At 40.0% G+C, this 21,618-nt stretch overlaps 1 protein-coding gene across 2 annotated transcripts in view; it reads right to left on the bottom strand.

The window, feature by feature from the left end:
• Positions 1 to 15,383, bottom strand: part of Ncoa5 (nuclear receptor coactivator 5) — a 30,978-nt gene extending 15,595 nt beyond the window's left edge. Inside the window, exons 1-2 of one of the 2 annotated variants that reach the window (XM_047541271.1) lie at positions 15,227 to 15,383; positions 2,659 to 2,725 (exon numbers count right to left, since the gene is read on the bottom strand). In XM_047541271.1, coding sequence (XP_047397227.1) covers positions 2,659 to 2,696 — 38 coding nt within the window. In that variant the 5' untranslated portion in view covers positions 2,697 to 2,725; positions 15,227 to 15,383. The remainder of the gene's footprint in view (positions 1 to 2,658; positions 2,726 to 15,226) is intronic. The other variant, XM_047541270.1, reaches the window with a different exon arrangement.
• Positions 15,384 to 21,618: the final 6,235 nt, after the last annotated feature.

Here is a 21,618-nt window from a genome sequence, read left to right as displayed (position 1 = left end):
ATTCTTCTTCTCTGAAGCAAGCAAGCATGACTGTATGGAACTTCATCATGTTAAATAACATGCTGAGGAACCCAGTTAGGAACCTATCACCAAGGGGAAAACTGACTGTTAATTGAATTTGAATTAGCCTAGCTATCTGTCCTATTAAGTAAAGTAGGAAGTCATTCCCCTATCCATACCCAAAGAACTTCATTTTAGAATTATTTCTGAGGAATGTAATATTTTTAAGAGGCATATACACAGGTGACTTTTATATTTATATATTTGGTAAGATTATTATTTCATTTATTTTTTAAATTTTGGTACAGGGATTGAATCCATGGGCTTAAGCGTAACCAGAGTCACATTCCCAGCCCTTTCTATTTTTTATTTTGAGACAGGGTCTTGCCAAGTTGCTGAGGTTTGCTTTGCCCTTGTGATCCTCCTGCCTCAGCCTGAGTCACTGGGATTAAGATGTGTGCCACTGCACCTGGCTAGGAGCTCATTTTAAAAGGCCCTCCCCAATGCTATTTATATGTTTGTGAAGGTACTATTACTAAAAAAGAAAAGAAGCATAAAATTATTTCTTCCCTTAGAGATAAATTATGGAGTTGCATTTTAGGTTGGGATGAAATTAAACCAGCAATGGTTATGCTGGATTCCAACCAGGGGAGTCGGTGATTTCCCCAACACTGAAATGTGTGTTGAATATCTTATCTACATTAAACTGAAAATGTTAAAAGCATTTGGTTAAGTATTGTAAGGATGATATAAAATACTTTTTCAATGCATATAAGAAACAAGTACTCATCTCTACTCTGTAGTGTGTGTGTATGTGTGTGTGTGTGCTTTTTTTTTTCTTTTCTTTAACCTTTAAAAATACAGATACCATTACCCAGAGATCACAAACATCATGAAACAGGGACGATTTTACCTTATAGTTACAAATTCCTACTCCTTCTGATAAGCCACTTAGTTGAGAAACATACATATCAGAACTCTTTAGAAATTAGACATACACATCATGTTTCTTTTTAAGCCATGTGGCAACTAGTTTCCAATGGGAGCCCCATATTTCTGATCATTAGATGCAAACACGTAGCCACCCCTATTCCATGTTATTGGGGCAATGTGGAAAATGATACAGATGGGACTGCCCAACATCTGCAGCATAGTTAGATACAGCCTAATGGAAGCAGATATCATATGGAACCTCTGAAGTTCTACGGATTTATGTTCTTCAGGCTACTCACATACTCACAAAGCAACCAACGTGATATCTACCTGCAAGTTGCAGGCATTCTTTCTGGTGTTTGAGAGGACAGACAGAACGCCAATGTATATGCAAACCTCTACAGTGAAACCAATGGATGGTCAGGGCATCTGCATGGTAGTTGTGGTGTAACTGTTGTGTTGGATTCAACTTCTCTGCCCAGGCAGAATGGACAAAGAATCCAACCAAAATCAGCAGCACTACCCTGACCCAGGGGTCTGCTTGAACTCCACGGAGTAGACACATATAACCTATTTCTGGTAACTAGAAAATACCCTCCCTTCACATTCAAGTAGGAGAATGTACATGAAACATATAGCAACTATTCTTTCTTATAATAAAATAGATAGGTGTTTTTGCCCCAAAGCAGGGCAGTTACATTATGTTTGAGAACTCAGTTAGCTGGATATATTGCTGGGTCTCTTGGAACTACCAGTATAGACTACAAGTCACTGTATTCAGCACTGTTCAGTTCACTGTAGGAAACGTAGGTTTACTATGGTATGTAGTTTAGTTATGTAGTTTCTGTGGAAAATTGGCATTACCTAAGGGCAAAGGCAAATCCATAATGAGTATCCACTTGAGCCTTGAAGAGACACAGATATGAAATACATTATATCTGTCTGCATTCCACACAAACTGCACACACTGCATCCACTTGTGTGTTGTTATGGAACCAGAAAGCTTGAATGTAATATGCTCATCTTTGGTGTAAATGGTAATATTTTAAAAGCTTTTCACTGAAAAGGGACCAATTTAATTCTCATCTTGAGGGAATACATCAGGACTATTTCTTTTGTATGTACTGGAAAGAATACATTGGGAAAATGTCTTCTATTTCCAGGAAAGCTAAGAAAAAGGGAGACTTTTGAGAGGTGAAGTGTTTTGCCCTTTTTATTTCCCCTCAAACAGGTAACCCAAGCATGCGAGCAAACAGGGGATCTGCAGCACAGGCACAGCAGCAATCTCTCAAGCAGCTCTTCCCGTAAACCTGGGTTAACATCTGGATCAGCAGCCATTTGGAATGAAGAGTCGAATCTCTGCTGCCTGCTGCATTGCAGCAGGCACACACCAACGACCCTGGGGCACTCCTTCTGCTCTGGAGGCTCCCAATGCCACATGTGCTGGGGAAAGACAGAGGTTTATCCTCTTCCAATTGCCTGCAACTCATGTTGCAAGGTGAACTTGCTGGGTTTGCCACCGAAAACACAAAGCTTCCTCTGCATCTCCTGATGTATTGTTTAAAAAAAGCAGCAAGGCCCTTCACACAAGGTTCATGTTCTTATTGTTTGCTTGAGCGTTTCTGATTTGTTGGGGGGAAGAAAAGACCCTTGATGTATGAAGTTGGGCTTAACTCCCCAGAGCCCAACTCTCCCAAGGTAACTCACTGCTTCAGGGTACTTTACCTTCGTGTGGGGCTGGGTCTTGATGGAGCCGTATTCATATTTCTTCTTTCCGCTGCCTTATTAATATCTGAAAAGAATAATCAACCCATCTGTTCAATGCTACGGAATAAAAACAAGATCATCAGCACATTTTAAATGAAAGCAACAACAAAAAACTACAATGACAACCAGATGGTATGAGAAAATGCATTCAGCAGAGAGACAGTGTCACTTGGGCAATTTTTATTATTAAGTTAAGGCAGTACATTGTCATAGCTTGGTAAAGAATGTCCCTCAGTTTTCTATCGAACACAAAATTTGTATAAAACTGATTGCTATAACACCCTGCTAAGCCCTAAACCTATCATTCCCCCCTTCAAAGGAAGGAAAAGGTTGTCTTCTAAACTACTGGGGAATCAGTTTTAAGATTTCTTTGTAGGGAAGAAAGTGGAGAAAAGGAGTTTGGAAAAAAACAAAACCAAAAAGGAGTAAAGGCAAATAACTGTTTTATGTTACAAAGAAGTAATCGGTAGAAACTGTTGTCTTAAGACTTTCAATATTTCATGAAGCAGGGTCTCCTTTTAGTGTGCCTTGTGTTGCATTCCATCAAATAGAATCTTCTGGAATAAGGTGTAGAATAGGAAAAAAAAATTTTTTTTCTTGGTAAACAAGTAAGAATTAGCATTTGGTGTAGTACAGTTAGGCAATAAAAGACTCCTCATAGAAGTTTTAATTAAGAGAAGGCCAGCATATACAACTAGATAAGGGAATCTTATAAACCAATTTTTTCAGTAAAAGCCTGCTTTACCAAAAACAAAGCATATCCGCTTTACAAAAACTGAAGTTAATAATAAAAACATCATGCTTTAAGAACTGATGAGATGTTCTAGAGAATATACCAATCTATACCCAAAAATAACACCTGACAATTTTTATATGACTTATACATAAATAAAAATTTTGTACTTCAGATGAATAGAAAAGTAAACTGCTTCTTGCTGCAGTGTAGTTTTGTTCCTCTTGCTCCACATTAAGCAATTAATAGCATATCTAATGACTCAAATGGTATTAAGCACTCACATAATTAGAGTGCTTTAAAATAGTAATTATGTATTTTAAAAATCTAGCAGCAGTTTCCTATCATGTGAGACTACAGCAATAACAAACTTAGGGATCTGTTATAATAGACTTTATCCTGCTACATTGCTGGTTTTTGAATTCCTGTTCAAGTGAGAATGATCCTCAATTCCACTTTAAATCGGAAATCTCTATGATACCTAGGAGAGGGATGGCTTTGACGAAACTGAAGAACACTTGTCTAAACAGAGAAGTATAGTTCACCTAAGCTGCTTCTTATCTTTTCAAGTAAGCAAAGGATGTAATTCTTCTTTTTTTAATTCCTATATAAAACTTAGTAATTTCTGACCATGGCTTTGACACTTACAACATTTTTTCCGGGGAGCACTACTGGGGATTAATGCAGGGCCTTCCATATGCTAAGTGCTCTATCACCGAGCTACATCCCCATCTATTTTTATTTAATTTTGAGACAGGGTCCTACTAAGTTGCCCAAGGGTCTTGTGCTTGAGTTCCTCCTGGCACAGCCTCCCGAGCAGCTGGGATTACAGGTGTGTACCAGCACTCTGGCTAATAGTTTTCAACCCTTAAAGTTCCCAAACGTCTGAATTGCATATTATATAATGACAGGCCTTACAGGGAATATCTAATCCCTTATTATGTAACTGTGAAGAATACCAGTTCAGCTTTGGAAGGGCTTACTGACCTAGGCTGCTCATTTACTTTATATCACTTTCTAATATAGGACAGCTATGATTCAGGAAGAAATGTAAAGTCTCTGATTATTTAAGTAGTTTTCAAAGTATCATTGGAATACAGTGTGTGTGTGTGTGTGTGTGTGTAAAGATTTCTATTAAGTAAGTCAAATCTTCAGCAGGATTCCATATACTATTAAATGGTCTTGTGAACACAATTTCAACTACACATTGACTAGAGCTGATAAGCTTTTAGGTAAGAGTACAGAATATATGGTTTGCTTTAATTGGTAAATTTATATTAATGCTATAATTTGTCCTCTACATATGAAAAGGGGTATTATACTATATTCAGTTCTGTGAGTGCCTACATACAGGACCAAGGAGACCAAAGTGATCAAGTTATTTGAGGCAAAACTGGTTCCAGATAGAATGAAAGAGATAAACATTTTACTTTTATGTCAACACACACACACACACACACTATATATATATATATATATATATATATATATATATATATATATATATATATGTTTTTTGTTGTTTTGCAGTGCTAGGGATGGAACCCAGGGCCACTCTACTACAGTAACCCTTTTTATTTTTGAGATAGGGTCTCACTAAGATGTCCAGGTTGGCTTCAAACTTGTAATCCTTCTGCTTCAGCCTCTCAAGTTACTGGGATTACACGTGTGCACTACTGTGCCCAGCAATAATTTTTTTTTTTCCAGTTAGTTGAAAGATTATTGAAGGAATATTCAAGATTATATCTTAAATCATTTTTGGATTGTAATTTGCCTCCTACTATCCATTTTCATTGAGTAGTCCAAAGCAAGTATATTTGGATGATGTGGTTTGTTTCATCTACAAAAAAAGACTTTCAGAACATTTTCTTTATTTTTAGAGGCTAACACACTTTTAGTGTGGTAAGTCAAGTGTCTGTCTATTTACCTTTACTTAAGAACTCCTTAAACTTCCATCTTGGCTGAGATATGGAAAAAATGAGAAGTGGAATTAATAATTTTGTGATAACAGGGATTGAACCCAGGGTGTTGTGCATGTTAGGTAGTGCTCTACCACTGAGGTGCAATCCCTAGCCCAAGACCCAGAAAATTTTGTTAAGTCTCATCTCTATCAAAGAGGATTTCCCAGATTAGAGTAGGGCTGGGAGGTATTCAGTGACATTTATGAAATACAACCACCAACCCTCATATAGAAAAATCCTAATAGATGTGAACACAGAACTTTTGGAAAACCTCTGGGCTCCTATAAGTTACACCTCGACATTCATTTAAACAAAATTTTCTTTGCAAGTACTGTGACTGGTAAAGGGACATTTGTATTCATTTATCAGATTATTAAATTCTTAGAGCACTATATAATTGACAGCAGGAAATAGGAGTGATGTTAATGTAAAGAAGGGAAAAGGGTAGTCAATTTGGAGATCTTTCTAGATATTAGATAGGGAACTATGATTGGGAAGAAGTTAGTCAACAAGAGGTAACAAGTAGCAACTTAGGAGTCTTTCTAAGAAGAGGTGGAATGACTCCTTTGTATAGAAGAGGGGAGATGGTGTTTCTCATCCTTTTTGCTTGACCATATCTTGGCCAACTGCCTCTAAGGCACAGTTGGTCTCTCAGTATTTTCTCCACTCTAGCTTGGGAAGTACTTCTACAATTTTAATAATTATATTAGCAACATGAATGATATTCAAAATCATTATAATCACTATGAGATGCTTAACCTTGGCCTGAATAGCTATAATTTCCAAGTGGTCTTCTGAAACCTTCTCAAGTTTAAATCACTTTTCAGTTAAAGATTTTTAAGTCAAGAAAAATAGCACCAACTCAAGAGATTTATATAAAAGAAAAAACTGGGAAAACAATCTAGAAAACATTGTTATATAGGAAGTGGCAGAGCTGTTATTAAACCATGAAAGAATGGGTGAAGAGTTCTTAAAGAAAGATATAATATCTAATGTACAATTTTATTTTTGTATGCCAGACAGGTTCACAAAAATGGTCCTTGAATAATGTTATAAATAAAAAGAAATGCAAGTTTCATTCATAGTACCAAGAACTGCTTTGCTCTATCTAATTTTTAATTGTACCATCATAAAACAACTCTTTTAATCTTAAAACCAGAATTTATACTTCACCAGCTATAGTAATAGAAAACAACCAGGACAAGAAATCAGAGCAATATGAATAACAATGCTTAGTGACAGTACCTCTATGGACTGTTGAAATAATCCAGAAGCCTATACAACTTCAGTAATTACCTACAAATGAAATAAAACTTCCCAAAAGGCTGAATGAAAACCAACTAACAGTCAGGAATGACTAAATTTGAATTATATGAAGATAAAGGTAATGCCATTTGGAAAACATACTGACAAAGACAACAAATATCACTTAATAAATTCCCTAAATGAGGAGGAGAAATGAGAGGGCCTCTCAATTCATGAAGATTACTTTGATGATATCTTGTGACATCAGGGATACTGTAATGAGTTAAATGTAAAAGTTAGCTACGCTTGCTCAGTTTCAAAGCTGAGCAACCCTTTAAGTTAGCTCACCTCATATTTGATTTTCATTCTCAGTTAAAATAATTCTTATATCTTCAACTGTATTAGCATAATATTCCTGAGAATAGGGATGAAGAAATGAAAATGTATTTACAAAATGTTTGCTCCATTTCTGGGCCCATACTAAGAACACTGATTTCATTATTCTAACTCTAGGAGTTTAGTACTATCATGATTTCTTTTTGCAAATAAGGAAATCTGAGGATTAGGTAAATTAGGTGACTCATCTGAGGCCACTATTATCAGGAGGCAAAGGTGGGATACATACCCAGGTCCCTCTCACGCAAAGTGCTTAAACATTACGTACACTGCCTCCAACAGGGAATAAAAAGATGTGGTTTCCATTTGCAACGCTCTTGCTAGGACTCCATGATCAAATGCTGATGGAACCTGGAAAAGTCCCAGTCTACGCTTGCCAATGTTTAAATGCCTCACAGATACTCAATAGGGTAGGGACTACATATTCAATCACCACTCCAATGTTTTTGGTTTATGCTACTGACATTCTCTGCACTTCAACTCTTCAGACAAAAATTCTTTATCAACATTAATTTATTGCCCTTTTTACTATTACTATTACTTTTTTTTTTTTTTTGCGGTGCTGGGGATTGAACCCAGGGCCTCCTACATGCTAGGGCACTCTACCATTGAGATACACCCCCAGCTCTTCTTTTTTGAGTTCAATTTTTTATTTCTTTTTTTTTGATAAATTATCATCATATATAATTATAGGATACTTAGTGATGTTATGACATATGTTTGTATATACACGTTATATGTGTGCATATATGTATAGTGTGAAATAACTGAATCACAATATCATCAATCATCATAAATTTTTATCATTTATTCTTCCTAACTGCAACCTTCTACCCACTGACCATTATTGCCCCAATTCCACTCTGTGGTAACCTCTGTTCTATTCTCTGCTTGCCAGTTTGCTTTAGATTTTGTATATAAGTGAGGAAATGCAGTTTTTGTCTTTCTGTGCCTGGTTCCCCCAACTCCTATAACTGGGGATAGAACCCAGGGGTCCTCTACCACTGAATTACATCACTAACACTCTTTTTTTTCATACTGGGGGATTTAACTCCAGGATCTTGTATGTACTAGGAAGCACCTATCACTGAGCTATACTCTTACCCCTTCCAGTCCTTATTTAATTCTGGTATTAGGGATTGAACTCAGAGGCACTTAACCACTGAGCACCATTCCCAGTCCTTTATAAAACTTTTTATTTTGAGATAGGGTCTTGCTAGGTTGCTGAGGCTGGTGCCATCATGCCCAGCTCTCTCTCTCTCTTTCTATCATCTATCTATCCATCCACCCACCCTTCTTGAGACAGGTTCTCGCCAAGAGCTGGCCTTGAACTTTTGATCCTCCTGACTCAGCCTCCTGGGTAGCTGGGATTATAGTGCACACTACCATGTCCAGTGTGTCTGGCTTATTTCACCAAACATAATATCCTTCCTTTTTCTTTGGAAAGAACACTTTGCCAGGGATCAGCATATCTGAGCTGCAGCCCTACTCTGGAGAATTTAATCAAGATGCTTGATTTCTCTAAATCTTCATGTCCTTCTTGATAAAATGGATATTCTGCCTGTGTTGACTATTTTGATTCAAGAAGAAAAGCGAATACAAGAAAAACTCACTAATTTGGATTCACAAAGGTTAAGCTAATATACACCAGTAAAAAATTATGAATTACAAAAATTTTAGTGTGGGTTTAATTAAAAACAGGCAAAATTTCAACTAAATTGTACAAGTAGAGAACTTAGTGTTCCTAATAAACTAAGCCGTTGAAAAGGATAGCTTATAATTAGTACACTAAATGCTTCACTGTTTTACCTATTGCCAAATGCCTACTATGTGTCACACCTGTAACTAGGCCTTAGATGAGTAGAAATGATGAGGCTTGAAACGCTAACTTAAAAGAGCCCACTGTTTAATAAAGGGGAGGGGCACATGTGTACAGATAAATTATAAATTATGACTATTACAGAGATTAGAAGAACTAGGTGCAGGGCAAAAATGATAACTGGGGCAGAGAGAGAGAGAGAGGCGCAGGTGCGCGCACGCACACGCACACACACAAATGAATATGAATGTGAGTGTGTATAGGGTGATGGAGGAGGCAGTGAAGACCTAAAAGAAAACATTTAAACTGGGACGTAAGGGATGAACTCATTTCAGAACATGCAAAGGTAAAGAAATGGTATGAGGAACATATAAATTAAAAACTATAATGCATTCAGTTTTGGGAATGTGGGAATAGGAGAAAGAAAAAGAATGACAAAGGAAGCTAGAGTTAGACTAGGCTAGACTTTATATAAAGCACTTTGCTATGGAAAAGGAAGAAATTCATGGTAAGAAGACCTGTTAGGAAGCTATGACCTTAACTACCATAAATAAGTCTCAGTGAAGTCAAATTAATGAAGCTTTACTGTACAGATATCAGCCTACAAGGGGGGGGGGTGTTATTTAAACCTAAGACGTTCAAAGTTTTGCCCATTATACTAAAGTTCATCAAAGAACGTTGGTTTGGTGTTTAAAGGAAAAGGTGGGAGGAAAATTTGAAAGACATGATTCCCTTCAATAAAGGTATAAAATGGATTATGGTCAGGAGTCAGTCATTAATATTCACCAATCTATTAATTCAATTCACTGCTAAGGAACAGACAACAAACCATTCTCCTTCATTTTCTCAACATCTTTTTCTTTTTAAAAAAAAGATTGTAGTAAAAACCACAAAAATTTTATCTTTTTTTGGTATGAGCTCAGGACCACATACTAGGCAGCACTTCACCACTGAGCTATATCTTAACTATTTTTAAGTGGACAGTCAATATGTCAAGTATATTTACATTACTGTGCCAGAAAAGTGTCACAAATTTTTCATCTTATAAAACTGAAACTCTATGTCCATTGAACAACTTTCCATTTCTCCTTTTATATATAATTATTTTTTCCATATATCACTTTAATAAAGATATATCAGCACCACCTGGAGAGAGAAGTAAAAATCAGACCCTGTCTCAAACCACAGAATCTGAGTATTGAGCCTAGGAATCTGTATTTTAACAAATTTCTCAGGTGATTCTTGGTAGCTGTCTGGAGACTACTACTCCAATCGATTTATTCCTTTAGCTTTAACAGCATAACATATACTTAGACCCTCCATTTGGAAATATCCTTAAGCCTGTATTCAAGGGGAAATAGCCCATAAACATAATGTGTTATAAAGAAAATGTCAAGACAATGGCTAAAATCTGTAAAAATATAATCCATGAAAACGGTATAAAATGTACAATCACAATGCTACCTCCAGAGGAAACCGAATCATCAACCTGGGTTTCCAGAGTGCTGAAGTTAATAATATGCAATTATAAGTTTACTGGCCCCTACCACAGGAGGAGTGTGCAATCCACCACTTTTAATTTCATCTGATCATTTATAAAGTATACTAAACAGTTAAGTTGTTCTTCTTCCAATTACCTAGTTATAAAAGGCAGGAAATATATTAACTATTGAGATTGTCACTTTTCGATCACTTTTTATTCACTTATTTGGCTAATGAAGGGCAAACTGCCAACTAAAGTTCTCTAAATTCTTCAAACCAGAGTTGTCAGTATGGTTTTCCTTCTGGAGGCTAGAAGTTTTGATTCTTCTTTGAGGCATTCTGTTTTCATACCAATATGCAACTCTTGGCAAAAAGAGAAAAAAGGTCACACATATAATTTCACATGTGCACCATTAAAAATACCAAACAAACAAACCCCAAGCATCACTAAAAATATAGTGGAAAAAATTTAAAGTTAATAAGCATACCTCTTGGTAGATACACCTTCTTTGTTCTGAAAAAGGTGAAAGCATTCTAATACTATGAAGGAAAGGAATTAAAATATTTAAAGCTTCACAGATATTTTAAATATTTCATTATTTCTACTTCAAATTATGCACTTGATCTTCTCCAAAAGGCCAGGAAGTGATCTAGTTCAAACTATGAAGTCAAAAACATTTTTGTGGTCAAGTTTTTGCTTAAAGCAAACCTAACTATGAACCAGAGTTATCAATGCCAATAAGTAATCTGGGATATGACTAGCCTAGTCCTAGAATCTGTTTCAACCTCCTTTTTCCAGTGAAAACTTGTTTTTTAAAATGTACTGTATCAGGGATTCTCCAACTGCAAGATACATAAATCCTCCTCCAAAGTGCCTTTTGAAAGGTGAATTCCTGGGGCCCTACTTTCAGTCAGTTAGGAGTTGGGGACAGGGAACTGCATCCAAGAATTTATTTTCAACAAGTTATTCTGGTGACTCTCAGGCAGTTTTTTGGGATCAGTTTTTTTTTTTTTTTGAGAGCTGGGAACTGAACCCAGGGCCTCATGCATGCTAAGCAAAAGCTCTATCACAGTACATCCCCAGCCCAGGGATCAGATTTTGATAAATGTTGTCTTAAAGTAAGTTTCCCAAAGCTTACATTTATAGTTCCAATAGTTCTAAGTTTTAAAATTTTATTAAATTCCTGTTTTTCCAGTTTTTCCTTTTGGATATAAAAAATAACTTTGGAAGATTAAAAATAAACTTATATCACCTGAAAACAGGTTATTATGATCTTATCCAATTACATACCGAAGTGTACTCAAAGTCGAATTACTTATAATTCAAAATTCTCAATATTTCATCCACTAATGGCAGGATCAGCCTAATCTTCAGTAATTTAATCACTGTACAGCCAAACCACACTCTAAAGCTAAAGATGTAAGACCTTGCAACTTAAGCTGCACTGATTCTTGTTTGCAGACTCCTGGTCTTTTCACATAAGTCAATAGTGCTCTGAACATGAAATAAGGGGAAATGAGTTCAGTCCTATGGTCTGGAAAAGTTCTGATTTTTATGAGGGAAGTTATTTTCTTAATCTTAAAGTAATTGGTCCAGTTGACCTATATTATCTCTTAAATTTTAGTGACAGAACAAAGAATGACCATCTTATCCCTATAAATATTCAGATCTAGTGGTAATAAAACTACCATTTAAAAAACAGCAGGCATGCTGATATTATATATTTAGTTGTCAGTATACTCCATATTTCCTTAATGTGTTGCTGCTTCAGACAGTAGCCTGACCCTGATCCTTTCATTAATGAGAGTAACATAGATGGTAATTTTCTGCTGGGTATTGCCCTTTTAACTCCTTGACAGTTTAACTCTGCTAAAGCAGAACAGTCTAAACAAATGTGTATTATGTTCATTGGACAAGTCCTTTGGCAAAAAAAAAAAAAAAAAAGTTGACACTGAACTTGCAAAGTATTTATCTTGAAGACACATGGCAATCATTAATAGAATACAAGGTACAAAGAGGAAACAGTACAGTTTAGTCAGTCTGGGGGAACACTATTATCTCAAGATGTTCGTGGGAGGACTGCAAGAGAAAGGCATAATACAATCATACTCTTCTGGAAATCTACATGGCACATATTTAGCATACAAAAGCCTCTGAGAAGTTCTGAAATACTTTCACATTTCCCAATTTTGCCTGACTAGGAAATCTTTTATCTCCAACATTAGCATTGTCTGTCTGTTTGTTTTTGTACGGGTGATTGAACCTGGGGTGCTTTATCACTGAGTTACACCCCCAATCCCTTTTATCTCTTGAGATATCTCTTTTATCTCTTGAGGTCTTGCTAAGTTATGAGGTTGGTCTCAAACTTGTGATCCTCCTGCTTCAGCCTCCCAAGTATTTGGGATTACAGGAATGAGCCATTACACCAATATCTTGAATGTGTTCCACTAAATATGTGATCTTGGGTAAATAATCTGTTTAAGCTGTTCCTTCTTTACGTGAAAAAAAAAAAAAAACCCATAATAATAATATCAGTCTACCTATCTCACAAAATGACTGGCCGGGGCAAATGAATTGGCACTAGCCATATGCACTGCTAGTTATGTTACCATTACTAGTAGCAGTGAGTTTAGGAAGAGGTTATATGCTTCAGATGGGGAGTAAAAAACAAGAGAACAATGTAAACTGAAGGGAATAAAAAGTTAAATATATTTCCTCCAAAGGTTTTCCATTCTTCTTTTTCCTTTTATAAGTTTTTCTATTCTTAAAAGCATAACTAAATTCCAATAATTCTCACAGTAGTAACAAGGTTACAAAGGCACTGCCATCTGCAGGCCACAGACATGGAATGCTTGCAATGGTTATTTAAAATGAAGTTTCAAACCATCAAACTTTTTCTCATGAGACTTCTAAAACCTTTCCAAAAGATGTTTATTTTTAGTTTCTGAGTACCCACAGAAGAGGTTCTATTTGCTGAAGTTCTGAAACTGACTCCTAAGAAATATTAAAATCTCCTTTCTTTTCTACACAGGACTGCTGCCTAGAAGTTTGAAGATGATTAGTCCCTAAATCAGCTCTATAATTGTGATCATACCAAGGTAATCCCTAAATATGGATTAAAACAAACAAACGAACAAAAAAACAGCCTCGGGATGGGGGGAACTTGAATGGCCAGAGCTGACTTTTCTGTTTCCTTTCAATGAATTAAGTAAATGTGCTCTCACAAACACAGAGCTTAGGAATAGACTATTAACTTATTTAAGTTAATCTGTCAATGTCTCCTTTAAACACGTGTTGTTCATAGGCATGCAACACTGAGCAGTCTGTAACTTGAAAAATTCCTTCCACTGGGTTTTGCGATATGGTTCCTCTAGCACATTTTACCAGGAGGAAAAAAAAAAAAAATCAGTGTTTGTTTTAGGTTAAGAGACTGTGTTAGAGGATTCAAGAAATATCTGAAGGGTGACTGATGAACTAAAGGTTAAGAAAAAAAAAAAAAGAAGAAAAAGAAAAACACGAAACAAAGAAAACCTGAATGAAGGAAGAAACTGAGGTTAACAAATAGCCAAATGATCTCTAATCTCCACAGTGCAAAGCCTGCATTTTACTGGTTCCAAAAAGTTGACACAAAGTTAGTTTTCACACTCTGACTCATACAGAAAACATTCCAGAGTTGTCAAAACCCAAGAAAGCTCCATCAGCGTTTGCAGAAACATCTTTTTATGAATTGTCAGGTGACTACCACATCACAATGCTATAAGGAAACTGAGGAGGCACAGCGAATGCATTCGAGCAGACCGTTCTTGCCGTTCCCTGGGACTAAGGCTTGTAAGAACGGAGGACAGTTCACCACGAGAAAGCTTATATTACCACCCGCGAGGACCCCAGGGCACTTCACGGGATCTGCCATGTGCACAGAATGAAAGCCAGAAGGACGACAATGCACCCCGAACTCCTGGGGCAGCGTTTCCCAAAGCGTGGAACGCAGAATAACTTCGGAGGAACAAGGACGCACTGTTTATTTTAATAGATAGGTATTTATTTTTTATGAGCATTAGAAAAATAACTGGCTTTCCATTATACGGTTTGTGATTGGAACTTCCGCCTTAAACAAAATATATTTAAAAGGGGGGGGGAGTCAGTTTAAAGGAAAAAATTAACATTCGGTACACGGTACAGATGGCACACACGGACACAGAGGAGCAGGGCCGGGACTCCAGCGGGGACTCCGACCGACGAGGGGACCCTGCCGCCGGGGGCGCGGGAGGCGCCCCGCGTCAGGACCCAGCAAAGCCAGCTGGCGCGTCGCTCTTCTCCGGGTCTCTGGGCCCGGGGTCCAGGGCTACAAAAGGGGCGGGGAGTCGCACGACAGGGAGACGCCTGGAGGATGCGGCCAGGGCCGCTAGGCAGCGGCGACGCGGGACAGCGCTCCGAACGCCGCGAGCGCCGCACGCCCGGGAGAACGCCCGCCGGGCCGCGCCGCCTCGGCCCGGTTCGAAGCCCGACTGCGCCGCCGACAGCCGAGGGCCCGCAGGCGAGCGCGCGCCTTCGCCGACTCGACAAGGGGGCGCGGGGCAGGCGGCCCCACCCCGAGAGAAGCCGGGGCGCTAAGCGACGGTTCGCGACAGACAGGCGGCTGCGGCGCGGCGCCGCGCCGCCGACCACAGCCCACCGCCCGCCCGCCGGTCCGCCGGCCCGCCTGCCCGGCCTGGGCCTGACGGGAGCCGGAGGCGGCCGCGCCCCACACCGGGCATGCGCAGCGCCGCGCGCTCCCGGAGAGGAGAGGCCGCGGCCGCGCGTCGAACGGGCCCTCCCGCCTCAGCCTCCCCTCAACCGCCTGTCCCTCAGCCCTACGCCTGGGCGGATGGCCACCGCTTCCCGGCACTCACCGCTACCAGCGCGGCGGGCTCCCGACCGCTCCTTCGCCTCAGGCCCGCCGCTGCCCCCTCCGCCTCAGCCCACCTGCCCGCCGTAGGACAAAGGCGCCACCAACCGACCGGCGCGGGCACGAGGCAATGGCGGCCGGGGCGGAGAGTGGAGATGGGGGCAGAGGGCGCGCACGCAGCGGCGGGTGCGGCGGTGTCGCAAGAGCGCGAAGGTTTACGGCAGGGCTGAGTTGGAGCGTCGATCTCCTTGACAACGGGGGCGGGGAAGTGGCTCTGGGGCGGCGGTTGAGGATGTGAGAGGTTGCCTGGCAACGGCGTCCCAGGTTGAGGAAGGGCCCCAGGCCTGCTCACACCTCAAAGGACTTCAGTCAAGCCTTTTTTTCCGTCTCCTCCTTTACTCTGGAAATAGAACATTTAAATCCCCAAATACTTTGGTTTAGTCTTCCGTGAAGCTAAAAACGAACCCCCCCAGTACCTGTAGACGCGTGTGGCAGAATAGTATATTTGTGGGTTGGAGAGCAGTGTATTTGCTCCTGCACCCTCGGGATGGCAGGGAACAAAGAGAGCAGAGAGGCGGAGAAAATGTTTTATTTAAATTTACATTTAAATAGGTTGCGTGCCCTATTAGTTTCACTGACAGGAGGCAAAAGTCTTCTGGAGATATACTCACAGGTTCTTCTTGAGTTACTTATTTCTTCCTGGAATATTCATTCAATGTCAAAAACAAATTTCCCAGAATGTAACCGTCGACCGTGAAGCATGTGAAATGTTGCATTTTTTTCATTTAATCTATAGAGTATATTTGTCACAGGGAATGGAATTTGCCCACACAATTATAAACATACTCTATTAATCACAGTCATGTTATACGAATCGGGTAGGCTCTTTTATTAGTCAGGGAACTCCCCAGACCCCCAGGGGGCCTAGTCTTTCTCCTTGTGAATAATGGTTCCTGCTAAGTAAAAATGGTGGCCCAGTTTCTTTGACACCTGCTCATAGGTTCACTCCTCCACCCACTCACTGAATGTGTACACCTACTTGCTAGGCTCTGTCCTAAGCAAATGCAGACCCATCTCTGCTCTTGTAGAGTATACAGCCAGTGGAAACATAGGATTTAGGAAAAAAACAAAAACCACGAGTGTGTAATAGCAAACAGGTATGTGCTATGATGGAAAGAAATAGGGATTCTCAGAGGGTGTAACTGGAACCTCAGTTTACCCACAGGCAAAGTAATGATTAAATTCCTACTTTATAAGATAAATACCCAATAATGGGATTGCTGGATCATATGGTATTTCTATTAGCTTTTTAAAGGAATTTCTACACTGTTTCCCATAATAGTTGTGCTAAGTTGTATCCCCACCAACAGTGTATGAGAATCCCCCTTTTTCTGTGACTTTAGGGATAAAGACACAAAGTATGTCAAATAACAGATACCCTCCAAATGTTCATACTTATTCTTTCTAATGTAGGTCCTAAAATATGAAAATTTTAAAAGAATCATGCTAATTAGACTATTAAGGTAATTAAAGGGAACATGTTGTGGGTTTGGGGGTATATGGCACTTTTTAAATCCTGCACTTGTGTTGGGTGTGGACTTAAGCCAAAGGATGTACTCACTGATAATTTAGCAAGCATCAAAGGAGTGTTTACAAGGTGCTTGGTTTTGTGGATAATGGAGAATAAGATGGATGAGATTCTTGTCCCTGGGGAGCTCACAACCTATTAGGGAATACAAGTGATAAACAGACTATAATAACATAATGTATGATGGTTTTTTGGTGATAGATGATCAGGTTAATTGTATAAGGAGAGAGTCTTACTTAAGAAAGTGCTCAGACCTTGGCGTTCCGCCATTTAGTTGTTTGCTCCACATAATAGGTAAGATCTATTGTGTGCTTTCCATGTGTTGAATCCTTTATAAATCTCATTTAATCCTCATGACAAAACAACCCTATCATATAGGCTCTACATACCCATTTTACAGATGTGGCAACAGAGGTCAATTAATTAACTTGCTCCTGGTCCTACAGAGAGCTTGTGAATGTTCAGAATGAAATCTTTGCAGCCTTGTGCTCAAACATGCTCTTTTAACCATAAGTGATAATTTCTTCTGGAAAAAGAAATTTCCTTTAAAGCCAGGGGGTACCCAATTGGTGTGCAGCCTCTAACCCTTCACTTATGTGCCCCCAAATTTGACCAGTGAATAAAATAAAAATCTTCCACAATGGAAACTACCTGGTTCATGTCAGGTGGATCTTTGGTTTCAGTTCCCTTGGATCTATAACCAATAGCAGAGTTTCTGGATCATATGGTAGTTCTATTTCTATTTTTTTCAGGATCATCTGTACTGTTTTCCATAATAGTTGTACTAAGTTGTATTCTGACCAACGGTGAGTGTATGAGAGTTTGTTACCTTGCCAGCATTTGCTTTATATCTACCTGTATGTATATATAGATAGATATAGATATATAGTTTTATATATTTTGTATATATATATACACATATAAATATAAATATATATTCACATTCATATTCACACACATATATGAATATACACCTATTGGGTACCCCCTGGCTTTAAAGGAAATTTCTTATTCCAGAAGATATTATTAATTATGGTTAAAAGAGCATGTTTGAGCACAAGGCTGCAATGGTCACATAAGGTGAGATGATATCTCATTGTGGTTTTGAGTTTTTGATTTTTGGCCAGTATTTTTTTTTCCTAAAAACTTCTTTGACTGGGACCCCCCTGCCACATTCTGTGTATAAATGCATTTTTCTAGGCAAAGGGATTAATATCTCTTCTATCCAATTCTCAAAGGGCTTGCAGGACATTCCACATCTTTTCTTGCTGGTCTTGGTGGGAGACAACAGGGCTGACTGAGCGGCGAGGAGAGAGGCGTGGAAAGCAGGGGTAGAAGGGCTGCAGCTGAAGTTTTCAGGCTGCACAGTCCCCAGCACCTGCCAGCGCTTCCTGGGGGCCTTACCTCGCAAGTCATGCAAACAGATCTCCATTCTTCCAGATTTCTTGGATCAAGTCTTTTAGGAGAACTTACCATTTATGAAATCTCAGTGGATCAGAACACAGGCTGTGAAATCAGAAGTGTCGTGGCTTATCCCTCTGCTCCGCCACTTCCTAACTGGGCAAACTTGGGCTTGTTCTTTAACCCCCCAGCACCTCACTTTCTTCCCAGGTAAAGAGGAGGATAAAAATAGCACATACCTTATTAGGTCAGCATGAAGTAGCATTTTTCATTCGGGAAATAGCTTAGAAGCATGCCTGGTTTGTACTGTGGACTCATCAGCTCACGGATCTCATCTTCTCTCAGTGGATTTCATGACATCATGGTTTGTGACTTTCTGGAGATTTGCTTGGGCTGTAATTTAGACCGCCCCAGAAGGCAAAGGCCCTTAAGTTTTCATAATCTGCACTGTCATAGGTGGAAGCGGATCATTTAGTCCTTGTCCCCTGGGATATTGGCATAGGGGTAGAGGGGACTCTCTGTAATGGTACAGTGATATGATGAGCCCCAACAGGGCTAATGACTCCATGAAGCAAGATTCCGTAAACAAAGTGGATCAGAATGGGACTCTTCCCATTTGGCAAGCTCTGCTGTACATTGAAAGGTGGCTCAGAGAACTGCAGAATGGCCACCCTAGTGTCCCTTCCAGTCATCAGGTAACCCCCTTGGGCAGAGTCACCTGGTTTGGAGACTGCTTTTGATCACCACCACCCATGTCAGTATAGCTCTGTACAACTATGGTAGTCAGAATAATGGTCTCCCAAAGATAGCTAAGTCCTAATCTCTGATACTTATAAATACGTCACCTTACCTGGTAGCAAGGACTTTGCATTATGATCGCTGATCTTGGCGTGGGGAGATATCCCTGCATTTTCCAGGTGGACCTAATGTGATTACAAGGGTCCTTGTGACAGTCAGGGAAGGAGGTGATAAGGAAGCAGAGCAGGGAGGGTACAGGAAGGAAGAGTGGGAGGGATGGAAGGAAAGGAGGAGAGTGCACGGGTGCTGCATAACTAGCTTTTAAGATGGAGGGGGGCACAAGCTGAGGAACCCAGGCATCCTCCAGAAGCCAGAAAATGCAAGAAAACAGATTCCCTAAACCCGCCCCCACCCCGCTGGAGGAACATGGCCCTTCTGACCCAATTGTGACTTTCCACTTTCTTCTCTGCAGAAAACTTAATAATTTTTTTTCTTTTCTAGTTTTAACAGGACTTACTATTTCCCTTGAAATAATTAAATACCGGGGCTGGGGAGATAGCTCAGTCGGTAGAGTGCTTACCTTGTAAGCACAAGGCCCTGGGTTCGATCCCCAGCACCGGAAAAAAAAAAAAAAAAAAAAAAGAAATAAATACTTAAATTTATTTTAATTGTAATGTCACAGGTAGGTGTAATTAGATCCCCTCTCTTCCAAGGTGATTTCAACTCTAAACCATTTTTACATTTCTTTTTTGTCATATAACATTATTTTCTATAGGAGGATCAAATTCAGGGCTTCCCACTGTTGCCATAACACATCTGTCTCTTTTGAGGCAATTCACACTGTTTCAATTATTGTTACATATTTAGTCATTCTGTTTCCAAAGCCATGTGAAATATATTCGTGAGAACATTTAAAGTGTGTTATACTTAATAAGTATTCACAACCCATCTGATTAGTGCTCACCTTCATTTAAAATTCTCAAAAGGTCCCTTTCCTAAGTTGTCTCTATGTCATGGGGTTTATAAATAAAATATAAGTATAATAATCATACAGAAAATAAAACAGGTCTGCTAGTCAATGGCTCATCATTTCTAGGAGATTCTGATTCTGTGAGTCCAGGGTAGAACTTGAGACTCTGTATTAAAAACTTTTTTTTTTTTTTTTTTAATACAGTCTCCTAGATTTGCAAACCACTGGGCTGGGTAATTAAATTTGGAGAGATAACGTAAGCCATTTGCCATGCGTCACCAAGTTTCAGGGTCCCTCACAAATAAGGCAAACTAAGAATGTTAAATCTCCCCTGAGAAGGTTACAACTGGAAATCTGGCCAAGTCGGTAGAGACTGAATTGGGAGGACAGGAGCTCCAGATTCAAGACTTAATGGTGGAAAGCTGCCATCTTGTGTACAGTAGCTGGGAAAGAGTGTTTTGGGAAGGCTTGTCTGGGCAGTTCTCACTCAGAGTCAGCGGCAGGAGGCTGGCGAGACGCCTCTCTGCACGTGTCTCCATGTGGTCTTTCTGCAAAGGCCATTCAGGCTTCGTGGTGGCCTTGCCATCATGCTGCCTATGCCAGGCTCTGAGGGTGGCCCAAAGAACCAGCAGGAGCTGCACTGCCTTATGACATAGCCTTAGGGGTCACGCAAGCTCAGCCAGAGTCCAGGGAAGAGAACATGGATCCTCTGTCTCTGAATGGGAGGAACAGCCAAGTCCTGCTCTCAGCAGAGCGTCTTGGAGGGTGATGTCCTTGTGGCCTTGTGGTGAAATACTTTCTGCCAGAGTGGACGCGTCCCTCCCCCCACATTCAGAGCCCAGGTCCTTTCCTCCCAACTCGCCATCTAGTCCAAGCAACGGCCATCTCCCCGCTCTTTCTACTTTTTCTTTTCTCTCTTCTACAGCTAGAGTGATATTTTGTAAAAACAAATCTGCTTGTCACTCCCATTGTCCTTAGATAAGGCTAAGGCTGCCTTCACGGGCCTGCAAGTTCTGCTCCCTGTCTGTCTTCCCGCTTCTTTTAGGCTGCTGTCCCTTCCACCTGTTGTTTTTTTTTTTTTTTTTTGGTTGGGGAGAGGGGTGCTGGCAGCTGAACCCAGGAACACTCTACCCCTGAGCTCCACCCCAGCCCTTTCTATTTTTATTTTGAGCCAGGGTCTCGCTAAGTTGCCCAGACTGGCAATCCTCCTGCCTCAGCCTGCGTTGCTGGGTTACAGGTGAGTTCACTGTGGCCTCGTTTCCACTCTGCAGCCCCACTGATTCTCTCGACCCCACGTTCACCATGTTTTCTCCACCACAAGGCCTTCATCCCTCTCACTGCTTCAGCTGGAAATATCTTCCAGCTTCTTCCCCACCTCTCCTTCCTCTATCCTCCCTTTTCTTTCAACTCTGTAAGTTCTGCTCAGCCTGAAGATTTTAGTTTAGCTCTTACCTCCTGCAGTGAGGTAGAATGGCATGGTAGCTAGGAGAAAAGATTATGGATTCAGGTTACCTGCTCCATTTACTGTGTGACCTTGGGCATGTTGCCTAACCTCTCTGTGTCTCGTTTTCCTCCTTTGTAAAATAGGGATAGTAATAGTACCTACCCCAAAGGATTGTGCCAAATGTTGATGAGTTAAGGTAGATAAACACCAAGAAGAGTGTCTGCCACATAGTGCTCAATAAGGTTAACAGCATTT

The sequence above is a fragment of the Sciurus carolinensis genome, chromosome 2 (assembly GCF_902686445.1).
Source record: "Sciurus carolinensis chromosome 2, mSciCar1.2, whole genome shotgun sequence".
Taxonomy (NCBI): domain Eukaryota; kingdom Metazoa; phylum Chordata; class Mammalia; order Rodentia; family Sciuridae; genus Sciurus; species Sciurus carolinensis.
The sequence above is the reverse complement of the archived record's forward strand: the minus strand, read 5'-3'. Positions and strand labels throughout refer to the sequence as shown.